Genomic DNA, 20629 nt, shown 5'->3' with positions numbered 1-20629 from the left:
TGCACAAATGGGGCTACAACCCCTTAGCAAGCACTGTGGCACTGCTCCCACCCCTTCCGGGGGGCGGGGAGCTCAGGACCTTAGGCCAGCCCTGCACACCCAGCAACGCACTGCAGTTGCACCTACTCTTCTAGGTCAGCGAGCGAGCAAGTTTTGACTCTTGGGGAGACATGTACTCAATCCAGAGGGGGGATGGGAAAGGGGTGGGGGAGGGTGTTCCCTGCCCTAGAGTTTAGGACTGTTTGCCAGCCACAGAAACGTGCATGGCGTTTCTGTTCAACCACAGACCACTTCCCCCCCCCACTCAGGCTGCTCCACCCTGTCCGGCATGGTGCCCCAGCGAAGGGGCGGAGACTGTTCTCCATGGTTACTGATGGGCAGCTGGGTGCTAAAATGGGGTTCGGGGGCTGACAATCTGGGCCTGAAGGGGGGAGGGGTGGACGATGCTGCAGCTGGCTGGGCCGGAGGGGGAGAGGGTGACACTGACGCTCCTTGGGCTGTGGGTGGCGTGTGAGGCTGAGACCAGCTCGCCCCATCCCCCACCTGCTCAGCCCAGCACCCACAGCCACTGCCAGGGTCCCCATTCCCCGTCCTGTGGGGCTGGTTGCTATGATAACAGGCTATTGCTGGAGCTGGTTGCAGCGTCGGGCTCCCCCCACCCCATGAGTGGGCGTCAGGGTCTGGACTAACCCAGTGGCCCCTGCCCCCTCCCGCAACTGCCCAGCCTATGGCTGAGTAACATAGGGCCTAGCAACTCCCCCCCCCCGCTGTTTGCCCGCAGTGCTGGGGATGGGAGAGTTCCAGTCACCCCCCCTCCTTTGCTCTATTACCCCCCAATCGCCCCCCATATTAGCTCATGCACGTGAGACTAGGGGAGAAGCTGGGGGCCCCCAGAGATGCCCCTTCCCAGAGTAACTGGTGCTCACGGAACAGGCGGGGGCTGCTCCCCGCTTTGCTCTGAGCCCCCTCCCCAGTGGCGCTGGGTGAGGGCAGCGCCCCCGGCACAGGAGGGGTTAAAAATTCCGCAGTGGCACCTGCGGCCTGGGGCTCCCGGGGGGGGGCGCGGGGTAGGACGGGGGGGGCGGGGGCGAGTGGGGAGGGCGAGTGGGGAAGAGGGCCGGGCGAGCAACCGTCGGTGTGAACGAAGGGTGCGTACGCCCCCCCCCCGCCCGCGCCCCCTGCCCAGCCCAGCCCCCCCCATCGCCTGCTGCGCCCCCCCCGGCCCGGGGCGCCCCCCAGCTGCGGGGCAGGCGGCCCGGCCGGGGCGCTCCCTGCGCCGGGCGGAGCAGGCGGCGTTTGGACCCGCACGACCCTCCCGGAGCCGGCAGCAGGAGGAAGTCGGGGCGGGGGGGTGATAAGGAGACACAAGCCGCATTGTGCAGCCCGGCCGCGTTTGAATATCGCCCAGCGCAGGAGCAGAGCGGAGCCGGGTGAGCCGCGCGGGGGGGAGCCGGGGCTGCCCCTCTAGGGGGCGCCGGCCCCGGGGCGGGGGGCGGGACAGGGCCTGCCCCTCTAGGGGGCGCCGGCCCCGATCGGACCCAGGGCCCCAGGGAGCGAAAGTCACTCCCACCTGTGAGACGAGTGTACCGGGGCTCAAGCCCCTGTGTCTCTAGCCGGACGGCCCTGGTCACATCGATTTCCCCCCCCATCCCCCTGCCCCATCACACCAACCCTCCTGCCCCCTTCATGCCACCCTTCCTGCCCGCTTCACCCATCACGCTGCCCCCCTCACACCAGCCTTGTCACCCTGCTCCCCCTGTCCCGTCACACCCCCGCCCACTCCCCCATCACACCACCCCCTCTCCTGCCCCTGGTGCCCTGGCTGGTGGGGGAAGGGACTGCACTTCCCTCCCCCCTCACACACGCAAGGGAGGCACATGGGGGTTCTCTGTGTATGTGTGTGGGGGGGCTCTCCCTGCTGCCACACCCACTTTGGGGGTGGCTGAGCTGGCAGTGCCCTGGGTTATAACCCCCACTTAATTGGGAGGCTGGGTGGGGTTGGAAGGGTGGCGGGTGCACTTGGGGGCATAATGGATGGCTAATGGGGGGGCTCTAAAGGCAGTGATGGGGCAGGGAGCAGGTGCCTCAGAGCCATAGCTTAGTGGTCCTCACCTAAGAGCGGGGCCCACATCACTGGGGTGGGGTGACCCCCCGCTGTATTGTGGCTAATAAAAGCTCAGAGGCCTGGCTGAGATAGGGGAAGACGATAAAAAGGGTCCTTGTCTCCCAGGCAGCTGGGACGGACAGCCCGGGGGGGGGGTGCCAACAGGCTGTGCAATGATAGGGTTTCATTCTGGGTTCAGCATGGTTGTGTCTGTGCGCGCACAGTACACTATAGGCTAGGTGTGTGCACTGCAGTATAGTGCATGCAACATGGCCGGGTGTGTGTCTGTGCACACGCTGCACTATGGTCGAGGTGTGTGCAGTGCAGGATAGTGCATGCCGCCTGGCTGTACGTGTGTGTCTGTGTGTGCACGGTACACTATGCAGCAGGCGTGTGCAGTGTGTCTTGGCAAAGCTTTCTGCCGCACACCATGTGCTACTGTCTGTGCGTGCAGTGCGACTGTGTGTTTATGCCGCATGCAGTGCGTGTGGTGGTGCGTGTTCACCCCAGAGGGTGACTGTGAGGCAACTGACATTTGGCAACACTATATTTTGATTGATGTTTTGCAACGTGGCTGGTGTGTATGTGAGAGACCTGCAGTTAGTAGGAGGTGCTGGGCAAACAAACAGCCAGATGGAAAAGAGGGACCGTCCCCCCAAATGGCTTCCGTTCAGTCCTCCCCACTCAGCTCGCTCACTGGTTGCTTCTATTCGTCTTCTAACTAACCATGAACAAAAAGCCGCCTAAAAATAACACCGCAAGAAATCCCAACCCTCAATTTACAGCGTGGTAAGTTGCACATACAAAAGCTTGTCTTAAAAGATTAATAATAATCTTGTCTTACTACAGAGCAATTACACAAAGGGATCCCTTGCCTGGTGCTGAAATGCAGCCACTTCTGGGGAGGTGCTGTTTATGCAGGGATTTACAACACAGATCTAAACCCATTCCCACTGGATCCCAGATACGGATGCCACCACAGCACCTTGCACACCAGGCCCCTGATCCTCCCCCACCCCCGATTGCTAATCCATCAGGAGCCGTTCCCTAGATTCCAGCTCCGCACACAGTGTGGCTCGAATTCCCGAGATGTGATCCCTTGTCTAAATTAATCTCTCAGCCTGAGTCATTGTGGCCGGATTCCTGGGTCCTTCATCTCTCTCCAAACATTCCTTTGCTCTGGATCTAACCCAATCCCCTGTTGTCATGTTTAACCCTCAGATACCTTTAACAGGGGGGATAGAGCCTGGGAACTTGCTTTCCACCTAGGATCACCCCCTCTTTACAGCCCCCCAACCAAAGAGCAGACAGCCCCCTGCCTCTCCTTACCCTCCAGGCGATGTTACTATGCAAAAGGCCACTTATAAATTCCATCCCGGTCCTTTAACAGCCAAAGGGCTCAGAATAGCTCAGCGGGCCTCAGCTGCGGGGGCTACTCCTTCGGGCTTTGTGCAAGGTCAGAAGGACTTGGGGCTGGGTTCCAGGACACCTGGGTTTTGTCCCCAGCTCTGGGTGGAGAGAAGCGTCCAGTGGGGTAGAGCAGGGGGGGCTGGGGAGCCAGGACTCCTGCTTTCTATTTCCCCACTCTGTGATCATGGGCTAATCTCTCTGCTGCAGGTTTTCCTGCTGGGATGTTGTGAGGCTGCACATGCTGTGTGTTTGTAGCGTCCAAGTGGGAGGCTGTAACTTAGAGGGGGAAGCCCCATGTCTCATTCCCCCCATCTCTGAGCCAGCCAGTCTCCCCACCCCAGAGCCAAATCGTAGTCTGTGCTCCCTAGAGGGGAAAGGCCCCGTGTCCCATACTTCTACACTCCCAGGGGCAAAGCAGGGCCCGTCTCTGACCCGAGCCAAAGGAGGAAGCCAGGATGGAGGAAACATTTTGCAACTTTACCCAAAATTCTCTAGCTGTTTTGTTTTGCAACAAACTCTCCCTCCCCCAGCGTTCACAGCGTTAGGGCGAAGGCGACAGAGACACCCTACCCTGGACGGCCTCCCTTGGCTGATCTCTGCAACTACCCCTCTGTGGCAGTGCTGATCCCAGTGAGCCTCAGGCAAGTGATCTCTGTAGAAACGGCTGCCCTGCCCCAGAAGCGGCTGCATCTTGGTAAGAGTTTATAACTCTAGCCCCATCTCCTCTTTCAGTGGCAGGTTCTCAGAAGGGATCCCTGATCTTAGGGGGCCGCTGATACATTGCCCCTGAGCCGGGCAGCACCTGTCTGCGGTGGGACCCCAGGCTGGCAGAGGGGGAGTTGGCCGGCACGGGGGGAGCAGAGATGAGCGAGACGCTGGACCTGGACAAGGGCTGTACGGTTGAGGAGCTGCTACAGGGCTGCATTGAGGCCTTTGGTAATGCAGTGGGGGAAGCTGTTATTTTGGAGCATGTGTGGGGAGAAGGGATTGTTGGTGCAGGTGACTGGTAAGAGGTGAGATGGGGTGTGAACCTGAGGAGGTGGCATATGGAGGGCTGGGGTTGCCCAAGGGGCTGGGGTCAGGCTGTGGCTTTGGGGTTTTCTTCAACCTATACGGTCACTTGTCCTGACCCCTAGAGGGCGCTCTGCTGCAGGGAGTGGGGCAGGGGCTCAGCAGGGGGTGTTCTCCCCTTGTAATCAGTGCTGACCCCAGTGCCCCAGTGAGGGACTAGGGGATGCTGTGCTGCAGGGAGCAGGGTCCGTAGGGGTTGCTGAGCGGGGGGGGGGGGGGGTGTCTCTGTGGCTACGTCCCCATGGTGAGCGCCAGCCATGCAGCAAGTCTTGGAGCCTGGGCAACAGCTGCAGGGTCCTGGGGCTCGTGCCCCGGAGCTAAGAATAGCTGTATAGACACTATGACCTGGGCTGGAGATCCCCGCCCCCAGGCTTCACAGCCCCAGCCGTGATGTCCACACAGTGATGTCTGCCCAGCAATGTCTGCAAGTCTGCAACCCGGGCTCTGAGCCTCACTGCCAAAGGTTGTGCAGACGTACCCTGAGTGCTTTGCAGGGGTTAACAGGGGGTGCTGAGCGGGCGAGGGGATCACTGGGGTCTCTGGGTTGGGGAGTCAGTAGGGGTCTCTGAGCGAGTTGGGTTGTAGGGGGTCTTTGTGTGGGTGGGGTGAAGGGTTGTGGGGGATCTCTGACTGGGGTGGAAGATCTCTGAGCAGAGTGGGGGATTGTGGGGGTTTCTGAGCAGGGCAGGGTCTCTGAGTGGGGTGGGGAGTCTCTGAGCGGGGGGGTTTGTGGAGGGAGCTTCTGAGCGAGGTAGGGGGTGTCTGAGCAGGCTGAGAGTCTGTAGGGGTCTCTGAACAGGGTGTGGAGCTGTAGGGGGGTGTCTGAGTAGTGTGGGGGGTTCTGAGCGGGGTGGGGGGTTGTGGGAGGTCTCTGAGCGGGGTGGGGGGTTGTGGGATCTCTGAGTAGGGTGGGAAGTTGCGGGGGCGTGTCTCTGAGTAATGGGGTGGGTCTGAGTGGGGTGGGGGGTTGTGTGGGGTCTCTGAGTAGTGGGGGGGGTCTGATCAGGGTGGGGGGTTGCGGGAGGTCTCTGAGTGGGGTGGGAAGTTGTGGGGGTATCTCTTAGGGGATGGGGGGTTGTGGGATCTCTGAGCAGCGTGGGGGTTTGCGGGGGGGTCTGAGTAATGGGGTGGGTCTGAGCGGTGTTGCAGGGGGGTGTCTCTGAGTAGTGAGGGGTCTGAGCAGGGTGGGGCTTTGCAGAATCACTGAGCGGGGTGGGAGGTTATGGGGGGAGGTCTCGGGGGTGGGGGGTTGTGGGATCTCTGAGCAGGGCCTACTCTCTCTTGCAGATGATGAGGGGAAGGTGCGGGACCCCCAACTGGTGCGAATGTTCCTGATGATGCATCCTTGGTACATCCCCTCCTCCCACCTGGCCGCCAAGCTGCTGCGCATATATCCTTGTGAGCCCTCTGCCCCCCTTCTTGCAGCTCCTTCCCTCCTGCCCTCATTCACCCCACCAACCTGCCTTGGGGCACCCTACTGCCCCCCTTTCCCTCCTGGGCACCCCCTCCCTTCACAATGCACATATCCCTGGACAGAGCTGGCTTATTCTGCTAGCTGGCTGTCTCCCTGGGCTGGGGCTCACCATGGGACCCCTGCAGCACCAGGGCAGTCCACATACATCTCAGACCAACAGGGTGGAATTGGTTGTGCATGGGAAAGCGGAAGGCAATCTGGGTGAAAGTGACCCTGAAATTACACCATTTCATGACTCTAAGGAAAGGAAGGAGTGGGGGCAGCAGAATCAGGACAATGGGCTTCCGAAAAAAACAGACTTCAACAGATCAGAGAACTGGGAGCTAAGGTCCCGGGGGAAGCAAATCGAAGGAGAAAAGAACTGGAAGTTTCTCAGCTAAACAGTGTTAAAGGCACAACAGCAAACTAGCCAGGTGCGAAGGGAAGACAGGAAAAGGCCGAGGTGGCTCCCTCTGGAGCTCTTTAACAATCTTAAAAGTAAGGAAGAATCCCTTAATAAGTGGAAATGTGGACAGGTTGTCAAGGAGGAGCACAGAAGAATTGCACCAGCAGGTAGGGGCAAAATCCGAGAGGCTAAGGCGCAAAATGAGTTACAGAAAGGCAGTCGGAAGAGGTTCTTTAAATACCTTGGGAGCAAGAGAAAGATGAAGGAAAGTGCAGGTCCGCTACTTCCTGAGGAAGGCAAGCTAATTGATGGCATCAAGAAAGCTGGGGGGATTAATGCCTATTTTGCTTCAGTCTTCACTAAAATGGTTAATGGTGACAGCTACTCAGCACAATGAATATTAACAACAAGGGGGAGGAACGCAGGCCAGAGAAGTTAAAGAGTATTTAGAGGAGTTCGACCTATTCAGGTTGGCAGGGACTGGTGCAATTCACCCGCCGATACTTAAGGAAGAAGCTGAAGCAATCTGGGAGCCGTTAGCGATTGTCTTTGAGAAATGGAATACGGGTGAGGTCCCCGGGGACTGGAAAAGGGCAGCACCTGTCTCTAAACAGGGGAAACTAAGAGGACCCCAAGGATTATAGACCAGGCAGCCTAACTTCCATACCTGCAAGATACTGGAACAAATTATTGAACAATCAGTTTGTAAGTCCCTGGAGGATAATAGGGTTATAAGGAATAACCAGCATGGGTTTGTCAATAGCAAATCCTGCCAAACCAGCCTAATATCCTTCTTTGACAGGGTCACTGGCCTAATGTCTGGGGGGAAGCAGGAGACAGATAGATCTTGATTTTAGTAAAAAGAACTGGAGGACTTGTGGCACCTTAGAGACTAACAAATTTATTTGAGCATAAGCTTTCGTGAGCTACAAACCCGGTCCCCCATTCTCATAAACAGACTAGGGAAATATTATCAAGATGAAATTGCTATAAGATGGGTGCAGAACTGGTTGAAAGCTTCTCTTTGAGGACAGTCTATCAATGGTTCTCCATCAAAATGGGAGGATGTATCGAGTGGGGTCCCAGAGGGGTTAGTCCTGGGTCTGGGGCTAGTCAATATTTTCATTAATGACTTGGATGATGCAGTGCGCAGAGTAGGCTTATAAAAATGGTGGATGACACTAAGCTGTGGGTGTTGTGAGCACTTTGGAGGACAGGATTAGAATTCAGAATGACCTTGAGAAATTGGAGAATTGGTCTGCACACAACAAGATAAAATTCAGTAAAGACTAGTGCAAAGGACTGCACTGAGGAAGGAGAAATCACAAAACGGGGAAAGACTGGCTAGGTGACAGTCCTCTTGAAAAGGATCTAGGGGTTGGCTCATCAAGGGAATCCGAGCCAACAGTGTGATGATGTTGTGGAAAAGCCTGTTATTGTCTGGGCTGTGTTAACGGGAGAGGCGTATGTAAGACACGGGAGATGTTACTCGGCACTGGGGAAGCCTCATCTGGAGTACAGCATCCAGGTTTGGGTGCCAGGCTTTAGGAGAGCTGTGGAGAAACTGGAGAGCGTCAAGAGGAGAGCAACAAAAATGATAAGTGGTCTAAAAACCTGCCCTGGGAGGAAAGGCTAAAAAGCTGGGCATCTTTAGGCTTGAGAAAAGAGGGGGACACCTGCTAAGAGTCTTCCAATATCTTCAGGCCTGTTCTGAAGAGGATGGTGGTCAGCTGTTCTCCGCGTCCACTGGAGGTAGGACCAGATGTCATGGGCTTAATCTGCAGCAAGGGAGAAGTAGGTTAGATTTTAGGAAATGCTTTCTCAGGCTACAGAGTAACGGCCGTGTTAGTCTGTATTCGCAAAAAGAAAAGGAGTACTTGTGGCATCTTAGAGACTAACCAATTTATATGAGCATAAGCTTTCGTGAGCCACAGCTCACTTCATCGGATGCATACTGTATGCATCCGATGAAGTGAGCTGTGGCTCACGAAAACTTATGCTCAAATAAATTGGTTAGTCTCTAAGGTGCCACAAGTACTCCTTTTCTTTTTTCTCAGGCTAGTTAAGCTCTGGTTGCAGACTCCCCATCACTGGAGGTGGTAAGAACAGGTGGGACAAACACCTGTCAGGGATGGTCTGGGTTTGCTTGGTTCTGCCTCAGCGCGGGGGGCTGGACTCAGTGACCTCCAGAGGTCCCTTCCATCCCCGCATTGCTGTGATTCTAGAATGCTGACTTCTCCCAGCCTGGTCCAAGGGCCCCAAATCCATGGCCCAGCTCCTCCGCCTTTCTCCCCACTCCCCCAGTCTCCAGTGCCTGCAATGTGGAATTCGCCTTAACTCTGCCCTTGCACCTACCAAGAGTCTCGTAGCTCAGAAAGCAGCTCCCTGCAGGTGAAAACCTGCCACCTGGTGAGGTGAGTCCGGAGGAGCCCCACATTTCAGGGCAGCATCCTCAAACCTCGGGGCAGAGCTGTCCCCAGTGCAGCATTCAGGGGCACAGTGCTGCAGGGGGCTCAATATAGGACATCTTTCCAGCGGGTGAGGGATCCCTGAGTAAACTGCCTCTGTTCCCCACCCCAGAGGTGGCTGTGTTCCGGGTGTTGGCTGTCGTTACCCCTTCCCCCTCCCCAGGTACTGGATCTCGGCATTCCCGGCAGAGTTTGATTTGAACCCGGAGCTAGCAGAGCAGATCAAGGAGCTAAAGGAGGTTCTGGGCCGTGAGGGGAACCGGCGCCACAGCAACCTCATCGACATTGAGAATGTGTATGTGGTGGGGGCGGAAGCATGGGGGGTGGGGGAGGTGGTGGGGAGCTGGGGGAATGGGAGGGTCAGGGGTGAGGGTGAGGTGTCCCAGAGCAGCTGTGTGAGAGCAGGGGGCCTGCATGGGCTGAGGAGGACTGAGGAGCGGGTCTGAGCGAGGGCACAAGCGTGAGCACAGGGGTGTTCCTGTGTCTGTGAGTGTGCATGGTGCAGGTGTGTGTGGGAGTGCATGGGGTATGTTTGTGTGGGCATGAGCGGGACATGCACATGGGAGTGCCCAGGACGTGTGTGTACACGTGGAGTGTGTGGGAGTGCATGAGGTGTGTGTGGGGGGGAGTGTACGAGGCATGTGTTTGCACATGGCCTGTGTGTGTGCGCATGGGACGTGTGTGCACGGGGCGTGGGAGCACGCAGGAGTCTCTGGGCTGTGCATGCGGGTGCAGGAAGAATGTGTGCCAGCGGTTTGGTTGCAAAGACTGGCTTGGCTCTGACATCCCCCCCTTGACTGTGCCCCCCCCCCCAGCCCTACTTACAAGTGGAAGCGCCAAGTGACCCAGCGCAACCCGGTGGCCCCGAAGAAACGCAAGATGTCGCTGCTCTTTGACCACCTGGAGTCCTCCGAGCTGGCAGAGCATCTCACCTACCTGGAGTACCGCTCCTTCTGCAAGATCCTGGTGCGGGGCGGAGACCCTGCGGCTGCCATGGGGCTGGGGAGGCTGCTTGGGGGTGGAGGGCTGCTTTGGGAATGACCTTTCCTCCCCCCATGGGGCAGGCACTGTCCCACCCCCTATGTTCCCCCCTCCCATGGGGCGGCACTGACGCTCTGTTTCCATCCCAGTTCCAGGACTATCACAGCTTCGTCATGCACGGCTGCACTGTGGACAACCCCATCCTGGAGCGGTTCATCACCCTTTTCAACAGCGTCTCACAGTGGGTGCAGCTCATGGTGCTGAGCAAGCCGACCGCCCAGCAGCGGGCACAGGTCATCACCCGCTTCATCCTGGTGGCACAGGTGAGGGGCCCCTCAATCCCGGCCCGCAGCCCCCCTGCTGGCCCATTGTAGTCTGAGCCCCAGCTGGGCTCCAGGTGTGAATGTTCCCCCCCCCACCCCCCCGGGCCCCACTCCTCCATCCTTGGAACTAATCCAACCCCTCTCTCCCCCATGGATCTCCACTGTCTCTCGGCTGGATCCCCCCTCCGTCCGGACATCCCTGCAGAGGCTCCTGCAGCTGCAGAATTTCAACACGCTGATGGCCGTGGTGGGGGGGCTGAGTCACAGCTCCATCTCCCGCCTCAAAGAGACCCACAGCCACGTCAGCTCCGAGACCACCAAGGTACAGGGCGCAGGGCCGGGGGGAAGTGGGATACTCAAGGGGCTGGGGCAATGCTGGAGGGTGGGATGACAATCTGGTGGTTGGGGTTGGGGTCTCGAGGGGCCTGGGGCAGTGGTGGGGGGTTAGGGTGGGCTTGAGGGGTTGAGGTCTGGGGAAGTGTTGAGGGGTTGGGGGAGCTCTGGGGCGAGGTCGGGGTCTGGGGCGGTGTTGGGAGGTTGGGAGAGCACTGGGGCGAGGCTGGGGGCTTGCTCTGGGCCCAGCCCCTGACCCCTCCCCCCCCATCCCTCCCAGCTGTGGGAGTCCATGACGGAGCTGGTGACCTCGTTGGGGAACTACAGCCGCTACCGGCGCCGCCTGGCCGAGTGCGTCGGCTTCCGCTTCCCCATCCTGGGCGTGCACCTCAAGGATCTGGTGGCCGTGCACGTGGCGCTGCCCGACTGGCTGGACCGGGCCCGCACCCGCGTCAACGGCACCAAGATGCAGCAGCTCTTCGGGATCCTCAACGAGCTGGTGCTGGTGCAGAGCATCAAACCACCCTTCGAGGCCAACATGGACCTCATCAACCTGCTCACGGTGAGACCCCACCCCTGGACCTCTCACTGCACCCCCTTGTACTCCCCCAGCACCCCACCCCTGAACCTCACTGCACCCCGTGGCATCCCAACTCCTGGAGCCCCCCCTGCACCCCTCATTACATCCCAACCCCCACTGCACTCCCCCCCCCCCCATATCTCCCTGCACCCTAGACCATCAAACTGCTCTCTGAGGCCAACGCCAACCTTGTCAGCCAGCTCCTGGTGAATCCCCCACCCCTGCTGTCTGATGGGCTGTGCCCCCCCAGGTGTCGCTGGATCAGTACCAGACGGAGGAGGAGATCTACCAGCTGTCGCTGCAGAGAGAGCCCCGTGGCAAGTCGGCCGTGAGTGCGTGTGTGAGTGCACGATGCTGTGTGACCTGTGCCCCGTCCCCTGCCCCCGGGCCATGACCCCTCTGTTGCCCCCTGTGGGGAATGGGGGGGGGAGCAGCAGGCCATGGCGTCTCTGTCCCATCTGGTCCCAGGAGCTGGTTCTCAGGCGCATTCGCAGCTGCCTTCCGCTCTGCTCCCTGGGGGCTGAGCTTCCTGTCCAGAGAGAGGGGGCTGCCGGGTCCCACACGTTCACTAACACCCCTCCAGCTCCAGACCCTGAAGCCGCAGCATTGGGCGAGGGATTCCGGTTTGAACAGCCCCTGCACTCCACCCCAGAGGTGGTTGCATCTCAGCGCTGGCCAAGGGATCACTCAGAGGATGTCTCTGTCCATCCAGCCGTCCAGCCCCACCTCCTGTTCCCCCCCAAGCCGACCGGCTGACATAGACGAGTGGGCCTTGGCTGTGAAACCCAAACCGGACCAGACGCTGGTGCGGACACACATTGAGAAGATGGTGGAGGTGAGAGTGGGGGCCTTGGACACCATGGTCTGCGTTTCTGTTGGCGCTCTGAGACTGTGTGTCAGGCCAGGGTACCTTGAGCTGACGCCCTCCTCCAGTCCCTGCTACCCCCTGCGGTCCACGTGGTTGGAGGGGCCTCCGGGGCTGCATAGGGGGTGGCGTACCCCCAGGGATGACCCTCCCTCCGCTCTCTGCTGCCCCCTGCAGGCCACGTGGGGACGTGGAGGGGGTTCTGGGGCCAGTGGCCTGTTAACAGTGACATTGTTAACAGTGGGGGCTGGAAGCCAGCCCCCTTACCCCTGCCCACCCGCCCCCGAGCTGAGGCCCGGAGCAAAGCCCCGGGGGCGGAGCAGACAGCCGGGAGACCGGGGGGTGCTAGTAGCCCCCCGTCCCGCCCCCGGTTCCTGTGCCGCGGGCGGCGTATCGCCGAGCTGACTCTCCCGCCGCTCTCTGCTGCCCCCTGCAGTCCGTGTTCCGGAATTTCGACGTGGACGGAGACGGCCACATCTCCCAGGAGGAGTTCAAAATCATCCGCAACAACTTCCCCTACCTGTGCAAATTTGGGGACCTGGATGAGAACCAGTGAGTGCCCAGGAAGGGGGGACCCCGCGGGCCCCGCACACCAGAAGGAGGGGTGAGGTACTGGGGCCAGGCCTCCGCCTAGAAGCCTCATCCCCTGTAATGCTTTCTTCTTTGTTGGAACTTGGGAGTCCTGACTCCCAGCCCCCCAACTCTACCCCCCTGGTCCCCACTCCCCACCCACAGCCTGGCACAGACCCGGGTGCCCTGACTCCCAGCCCTCCAGCTCTACCCCTCTGGCCCCTACTCCCCACCCACAGCCTGGCACAGACCCGGGTGCCCTGACTCCCAGCCCTCCAGCTCTACCCCCCCGGCCCCCACTCCCCACCCACAGCCTGGCACAGCCCCGGGTGCCCTGACTCCCAACCCCCCAGCTCTACTCCCCTGGCTTCCACTCCCTGCCCAGAGCCTGGCACAGACCCCAGGTGCCCTGACTCCCAGTCCCCAGCTCTACCTCGCTGGCCCCCACTCGCCACCCACAGCCTGGCACAGATCCGGGTGCCCTGACTCCCAACCCCCCGCTTCTACCCCTCTGGCCCCCACTCCCCACCCACAGCCTGGCACAGACCCGGGTGCCTTGACTCCCAACCCCCTACTGTACCCCCCTGGCCCCCACTCCCTGCCCAGAGCCTAGCACAGACCCAGGCGTCCTGACTCCTAACCCCCCAGCTCTACCCTTCTGGCCCCCACTCCCTGCCCACAGCCTAGCATAGACCCAGGTGCCCTGACTCCCAACCCCCCAGCTCTACTCCCCTGGCTCTCACTCCCTGCCCAGAGCCTGGCACAGACCCCAGATGCCCTGACTCCCAGTCCCCAGCTCTACCCCGCTGGCCCCCATTCCCCGCCCAGAGCCTAGCACAGACCTGGATGACCTGACACCCAGTCCCCCTGCTCTAACGCCTTGGTCCCCACTCTCCGCCCAGAGCCGGGCGCAGACCTGGGCGCCCTGTCTCCCAACCTGATACTTTGTGCCCCTAGGGATGGCTGCATCAGCAGAGAGGAGATGATCTCGTACTTCATGAAGTCCAGCGCTGTGGTGGACGGGAAGATGGGCTTCATCCACAGCTTCCAGGAGACCACCTTCCTGCACCCCGTGTCCTGCCGTCACTGCAAGAGCCTGGTGAGCCATTGCTGGCCCCTGGGAGGGTGCAGGAGGCTGGTTGCTCTGGGGGCTGCCCTCTGTGGGCCCCCCTGTGAGAACACAGGACCCACAAACAGCCACCCTCCATAGACTAGGGGGCTTGTTCCACAGGGGTGCCCCCTTTTCCCTTTCCCCCATAATGACTGGGGGGTCGATTCCACGAGGGAAAGTTATGCCTCACTAGTGCGGCCACAGAGAGGGCCAAGGGGGGTTAGATCCCTGGGGCAGGGGCAGGGGAGATGACTGAAGAGCCGCAGAAGCACACAACAGCTAGCCTAGGCCTAGTTATCCCAGGACAACCCCTTCACCCAGAGAGGGCCCAGTTAGACTGGGGTAAAGGGGCTTCACTCTTCTCAGAGGATGAGTTCTATGGGAGGGAAGGCACCTTTATCCTGGGATAACTATGCAAGGGATCCTTGTGTAAGCAGTCCCCGTTCCCCCACAGAGACAGCTGCAACTTAGTGCTGGGTGAGGGGTAGCAGTATAAACAGTCCCCACCCCAGGCCGGCTGCATCTCAGTGCTCATTGAGGGATCCCTGTATAAACAGCCCACACACCCCACCCCAGGACTAGCTGCATCTCAGCACCTGGTGAGGGAATCCCTGTAGACACAGCCCCTGTGTCCCACCCCAGAGGCAGCTGCGACTTAGTGCTGGGTGAGGGATAGCGGTATAAACAGCCCCCACCTCCTACCCCAGAGTCAGCTGCATCACAGCAGGGATAAGTGTCCCAGTGTCAGCTTGTCCCCCTCACCAGCACTGGTCGATTCTCGGATTGTCTGTACTGTGGGAGATCCTGAGATCCACTTGGAACTGGGACAGAAAGTTGAAATGAAATGTTGTGAAATTAGCTCATTTCAACTGTTGCGATTCGACTGCTGTAGTAAAAAGAAAAGGAGGACTTGTGGCACCTTAGAGACTAACCAATTTATTTGAGCATGAGCTTTCGTGAGCTACAGCCCACTTCATCAGATGCATAAAGTGGAACTGAGCATGTGCCCCCATCCTCCCCTCATCACCTCGCTGACCCCATCCCCTTGCATCTTTTTCCCCAGATACTGGGAATCTACAAACAGGGGTTCAAGTGCCGCTGTGAGTATGTGGGGGGGAGGGGGTTGCCTGGGGAAATGATGAGTGGTTGGGGGGAAGCTGGTGCTGCACTGGGGGAGAGAGGCTGTGGGTGGCTGTATTCTGGAGATAGGGGTGCATTGGAGGTATATAGGGAAGCGTGGGGCCATGGGGGTTGAGCTGTGGGGGAGCTGGGCGTGCTTTGCAGAAGATGGAGGGGTGCATTGGGGTCACTGGGTCATGAACTGGGGAGCTGGGCTGTGGGGGTGCACCAAGGGAGCTGGGGGATGAATTGAGAGCTGGGGGTGCACCAGGGGAGCTGGGGGATGAATTGAGAGCTGGGGTGCACCTGGGGAGCTGGGAGTGCAGGGAAAATTGGGGAGCTGGAGCCATAGAGGTGTGTGAGGGACCTGGGCTGCATTAGGGGAGGTGTGGGGCCATGGGGGGTTGCACGAAGGGGAGCTGCAGGGCCCACCTCCCCCAACCTCCCTTGTTGCCCCCCAGGCTGCGGCGTGAACTGCCACAGGCAGTGCCGGGAACATCTCTCCCTGGAGTGCCGCAAACGGACCAAGAGTTTCAGCCTGGCCAGCCCTGCCCACATCCCCACCCGCTCCTTCAGCTTCTCACTGCCCCGCTCAGCCTGCAGATCCCCACGCCACACAGGTATGGCCACCGGGGGCAGCCCCACCCCACCTAGCCCAGAGCCGAGGGCCCACCCCCACCCCTCCAGCACTCCCGGACCAGAGCTGGGAGAGAACCCAGGAGACCTGACGCTAGCCCCTCCCCCACTCTCCCCATGGCCCCAGTGTTGTGCCGGAAGCCAGCTTGCAAGCCCGATAACAACACCTCCATGCGATTTCCTGACCCCGCCGAGGAGGCCTCCGTGCTGGCCCATAATACTGCACCATGCTGTTTCCTGTTTGTGTCGCTGCAGATGGTGCAGGATGGTGCTCTGAGCCCTGGCAGCTATTCTGAGACACCCCCATCCTGGGCCCCCGGTAACCAACACATTGTGTTATCCCAGCCTGCTTCCGCACAGGCTTCCTGTCTACACAGCCCCCGCATCCCACCCCAGAGGCAGCTGCATCTCAGCGCTGGGTGAGGGACAGCAGTATAAACAGCCCTCACCCCAGGGCCAGCTGCATCTCAGTGCCAGGTCAGGGATCCCTGTATAAACAGCCTCTGTGCCCCACCTCAGAGGCAGCTGCATCTTAATGCTGGATGAGGGACCGCAGTATAAACAGCTCCCGTGCCCCACCCCCGCCCCCCAGGGCTGGCCACATCTCAGCGCCAGGGGAGGGATCCCTGTACAAACAGCCCCCCACCCCCCAGAGGAGGCTGCATCTCAGTGGAGAGGAGGGGTCTGTGCTTGTCAAAGTGCATTGTGAGTACTGGCCATGATGAATCCTAGCTGAGTGGCTCCCCCGTGGGGTGGCAGTGTGGGCTGCTCCGTTGGGGTTTGCAGCTACAAGGAGCTATGTGTGTCTCTGCAGAGATCCGGGAGGAGGAGGTCCAGGATGTGGAGGATGGGGTTTTCGACATCCATTTATAAAGACAAACACGTAAGAGCTGTGGGGAAGGGAAGGGGGCCGAGTGGGTAGAGCAGGGGTGGGGGCAGGGCTTGAGGGTTTTGTTTTGGGCTGTGAGAGGGGAGTGGGCTGTAGTAGTTAGAGCTAGTCTGACCCCTCTACTCTCTGTGTTTTAGGGTCTGCTCTTCCTCCCACTCCTCCCAAGCTGGGATCTCTGGTCCCCACAAATCTGCCAGCTGACTTCCCGGCTCCCCCACTGTGGGGTGACACAGAGAAGAGGCGAAGGGAGAAAGCATGGGCCAAGGGGGAGAGACAGCCCTTCCAGTGGGTGCAGAAGCTGCTTTGGGGGCAGTTGGATAGATCCTTTACTGGTTGAGGGGACGGGGAGGTGGCTGCATGTCAGGGCTCCTGGGTTCTATTAATGGGGGATGAAGACATGAGTTAAAGTGGGGATGGGTTGTGAAATTAGTAAGATCTCGCCTGACATCCCCCAAACACATCCTTATGCGCTCCAGCATCCAGTTCCAGTGTGGGGCCATGGGGAGCGGGCGGGGGGACTTCCCCTACTCTGGTAGGAGCTGCCTGGGGTATCCCGCCTGCCCTGCAGGAAGAGGAGGTTGCCTGGGGGCTGATGCATGTGGCCGATGATGGAGCGGGAGTGCAGGGGGTTGGTGTGGGAGCAGGAGGGTGGGGCGTGGGTCCCAGTCAGGACACCCCCCTTCCCCTGTGATCCCGGCTGTACAGATTCCTTGCTGTGTATATTTGTACCTAACAACAGGATCAGAGATGTAATAAATATAATAAAACCAATGGTCCCAGTTCCCATCTGTCCCCCACTTGGGTCCATCTGTCCATCTCACAGCCCCTCCCCCAGCTCATGCTGGGAGCCCCCTGCTGACCCCAGCCCCATCTTTGCGTCTTTCCCGCCCCCTGCATATCCTGGCCTTCTGGAGCTGAGGGATGGCTAGGAGGGGAATGGGGTCTAGTGGTTAGAGGGTGGGGCTGGGGGTCAGGACTCCTAGGTTCTATTCCCAGTAGCGGGAGGGGAGTGGGGTCTAATGACTAGAGGGTGGGGAGGGCTGGGGTTCAGGACTCCTGGGTTCTATTTCCAGATGTGGGAAGGAGGAACGAGACTGTGTTCCTGTCACTCTCTGCTGGAAGGAAGGAGGCCTGGTCAGTGGAGCTGTGTGTCCCCGCTGCCCCCTGCCAGCGGGGTGAGCCCTGCTGTGTGTAAGTGCGAGAGCGGGAGCATTCTCCCCTCCAGCTCCTGTTCCCAGACGCCTGCCCCTCTACCATGCCTGGTTATTTGTGTCGCAGTGACACGGGAAGAGGAAATCGCTCTGATAAATACGTCAATAACAGCCTGATCATCCTGGCTGAATCCGCCCCGGAGTCAGCCCATTCCGCGCCAGCCAGCTAGTGCTTCACCCAAGAGACAGACATTTCTGTCATGCCCCAGCCCAGCCTCAGAGAAATGGCTAGTGGGGTGCTGAACAAAGGAGATACAGCTGCCTCGGGGGCGGGGGGCTGTTTATATAGGGATTCCCCTCTTGGTGCTGAGATGCAGCTGCCTCTGGGGTGGAGCCCAGGGGCTGTTTATGCAGGGATCCCTCTCCTGGTGCTGAGATGCAGCTGCCTCTGGGGTGGGGCATCTCTTTATACAGAGCCCAGACACCAGAATACAGGTGGGGGGGAGCAAATCTGTTGCATGATTATATATTTTTTTTCCTTAATGTTGCTTGTCAAATCATATGTGAGACAGAATAAATAAATAAATAAACCACTATTGATTTTGCCCGGGTGACAGATTATATTTATCATTCTGTATTGCACATGTCACAGCTGCTGTCATACTGGCCTCAAATTAGGAGCTGGGCTTTAATATGCTGCCACAACCCCCTGCCCCACCCCCCACAACCCAGACATGTTAGACACATTTCCCCCCTCCCTCCTGTCTGACACAGACAAGGTTAATGGAACAATCTGGTCTCTGCAAATAGATTTTTTCCCCTTTATCTATATATTTATTTCCAGGGGCGTGTGCCTGGCTTGGGAGCAAATCAGACTGGCATCCCTGGCCCTGGCACCTGCCCAGGACTTGAGGGTTCAAACCGCAGCTTTGCAGGGAGGGGGGGTTGCCCCAGGAATTGTAATGCCTAGGGCAGGTTAGACCATCAGTTTTAGTTCTCTGCAAAAGCCAGCACCCATTGCAGCACTGTGCCCTCCAGCACTGCGCTGAGGCCCTGGGGTCAGCACGGGCTGCGAGGGGAGAGTGCCCCCAACAGGGGGTCAGCATGGGCTGTGAGGGGAGAGTGCCCTATCAGGGCCCCCACCCTGCTCCCTGCCGCACAGTCCTTGCTGGCACGGCAGGGCATGTCTTTCTGCTGCAGGACTCCTGGGTCCCCAACCTCACTGGGGAGGGGCATTATGGAAAGTGTTTAATATCCCTGCTATGGCCGAGCTGGGAGGGTGGCAGCTCCCGGTTGGCCAATAGGATCCATTCTCAGGTAGGCCAGATCCATTTAGCAGCAAAGCCATTGGAGTCAGTGGGAGTCTGCAAGAGCCACAGGATGCGGGGGAGGCCTGGGTGGGGATAAAAATCACTTTACATCCATAAGTGAGATGCTCCAGGGAGCCCTGGCTGTGGGGGGAGCTCCCGGCTACTCCAGCCCCGGCCTTTCCCAGCAGGGGTTGCTTTGGGCAGCAGTGTGTGTGTTAGCTCTGTCTCCTTGTGCTGTTCTTTTCTAGCCCCAGTGGTGTGGGTCCATGCAGGGGTGTGTGTGTCTTTCCCCGCACTTGCAATGGCAGGGGTGGTGTCCACCACACTCCCCAGCATCTGACATGGTGTCAATTTTTGAATTGTCATGTGAGCTGCCAGTTTGCTGCTTCCCCCCCCCCCCCCCATGCCTCTTCAAACCTGGCTCCCATTACAGTCTCCTCACTTGGTACACAGGGGGCACTTCACCTTTGCCACAGATGTTGGGGGGGCCGAGGTGGCCTCCTGCAGCAAATCATCTGACTGCTAAGCTGACCCTGTGGCAGCTGCCTGTAGAGCTCATCCTCTGCTCACGGGGGAGAGGCTGCTCCCCAGATGCACTCGCAGCCTCTGCATTGAAACAGGCAAACAGATGCAGGGTGTTGCAGTACCAGACAGCACCACTAGGGGATGCTGCAGTACCTGCCAAAAAGGTACAGCGGATGCTGCAGACCCATCCTAGGACACCAGGAGATGCTGCGGTACCTTCCCGTATATACCCAGGGATGGTAGAGTACCAGCCCCCAAATGTAAGGGGACACTGTAATACCAGCCACAAAAATACTGCAGGTCACCAGAGTATCAGCCACAAAAAACCAGGACCTGCTACAGTAGCAGTCAAAGCTACTCAATCCCAAAGCAGAGCCAGCCTAAAAATACTAGTGGCTGATGCTACAGTATCATGTAACTATACTATAGTGTTAGAGGCCCAAGCAAAATGCTAGGTGAGCCAGCAGTACCACCCAGGAATACTAATGAGCGCTTGAGGGCCCGCCTAGGAGTTGTGCTGCTGCTACGTTAGCGGGTGCTGTTGCAAGGCCACCAGACATAGGGATGCGAGCGCGGGGTGGTGCTAGTAAGTAACCCAGAAAAATACTCGAGTACCAGCCTCCATTATTAGGGGATACCGCAGCGCCGTTCAAAAATACCAGGCGGTACTAGTGTAGCAGCCAACATACTACCAACTGAGGGGATGCGACGCTCAAGCTGCACCAGCGCCAGCTGAGAAATACGAGGCTACGCTAACGTAGCGGCCAGGACTCAGTAATGCAATAGCAGGAGCTAACAATTCTAGGGGCTGCTACAGTATAATTTGAGATACCAGGGAATGCCAGCCTACCAGCCTAAAAATGGGGGGAGGGCCTGCAGTATCAACTAAAAATACGGAGGGAGCCCACACTTCCCCAGCTGTAAAATGAAAGTAATTCTGCCATTCTCCTGGTCTTTATCTGTGGAGCTGTTGAGCTCTTGGGGACAGCGACTGTCTCTCACTGTGCGTCTGTGCTCCATCGGGGTCTGTGCAGAGCCCGGTACAATGCAGTCTTTTGGCACTACCATAATGGCCTCTCCCAGCAGGGGGCGCTGTGGGGAGCAGGGCAGGAGCACTGGCTGGGGGCAGGAGTGCCAGGCTACTCCAGCCCTGGCCTCTCCCAGCAGGGGGCGCTGAGGGGAGCAGGGCAGGAGCACTGGCTGGGGGTGGGGGAGTGGGATGGCGGGAGTGCCAGGCTACTCCAGCCCTGGCCTCTCCCAGCAGGGGGCGCTGTGGGGAGCAGGGCAGGAGCACTGGCTGGGGGTGGGGGAGTGGGATGGCGGG

General features: G+C 59.1%; 1 protein-coding gene across 6 annotated transcripts; it reads left to right on the top strand.

The window, feature by feature from the left end:
* Positions 1 to 1291: 1291 nt before the first annotated feature.
* On the top strand, positions 1292 to 18073 carry RASGRP2 (RAS guanyl releasing protein 2). 6 transcript variants are annotated; one of them, XR_014712492.1, is made up of 19 exons: positions 1329 to 1430; positions 4045 to 4155; positions 4247 to 4450; positions 5873 to 5975; positions 8796 to 8858; positions 9076 to 9207; positions 9728 to 9878; positions 10043 to 10216; positions 10422 to 10538; positions 10830 to 11111; positions 11380 to 11469; positions 11842 to 11964; positions 12431 to 12546; positions 13522 to 13663; positions 14739 to 14775; positions 15256 to 15414; positions 16245 to 16313; positions 16457 to 16604; positions 17393 to 18073. XR_014712492.1 is itself a non-coding variant. In XM_084634990.1 (18 exons), the coding sequence occupies exons 3-17, from the start codon at positions 4378 to 4380 to the stop codon at positions 16301 to 16303; spliced, it is 1809 nt and encodes a 602-aa protein (XP_084491116.1). In that variant the 5' UTR covers positions 1329 to 1430; positions 4045 to 4155; positions 4247 to 4377; the 3' UTR covers positions 16304 to 16313; positions 16457 to 17090. The 6 variants fall into 6 exon arrangements, 5 of the variants coding, with proteins under 5 accessions (XP_084491115.1, XP_084491116.1, XP_084491112.1 ...); XM_084634990.1 differs by lacking the exon at positions 17393 to 18073 and having other exon boundaries at positions 11380 to 11457; positions 16457 to 17090; XM_084634986.1 differs by lacking the exon at positions 17393 to 18073 and having other exon boundaries at positions 16457 to 17090.
* The last annotated feature ends 2556 nt before the right edge of the window (positions 18074 to 20629 follow it).

The sequence above is a fragment of the Lepidochelys olivacea genome, assembly GCF_965140295.1.
Source record: "Lepidochelys olivacea isolate rLepOli2 genome assembly, chromosome: 7".
Taxonomy (NCBI): domain Eukaryota; kingdom Metazoa; phylum Chordata; order Testudines; family Cheloniidae; genus Lepidochelys; species Lepidochelys olivacea.
The sequence above is the reverse complement of the archived record's forward strand: the minus strand, read 5'-3'. Positions and strand labels throughout refer to the sequence as shown.

Coding starts and splice junctions, on each gene's coding strand:
- RASGRP2 (XM_084634989.1), top strand. CDS start 4,378: ATGAGCGAGACGCTGGACCTGGACAAGGGCTGTACGGTTGAGGAGCTG. Junction 12,547..13,521: donor GGGGACCTGGATGAGAACCA/GTGAGTGCCCAG, acceptor TTGTGCCCCTAG/GGATGGCTGCATCAGCAGAG. Junction 14,776..15,255: donor ACAGGGGTTCAAGTGCCGCT/GTGAGTATGTGG, acceptor GTTGCCCCCCAG/GCTGCGGCGTGAACTGCCAC.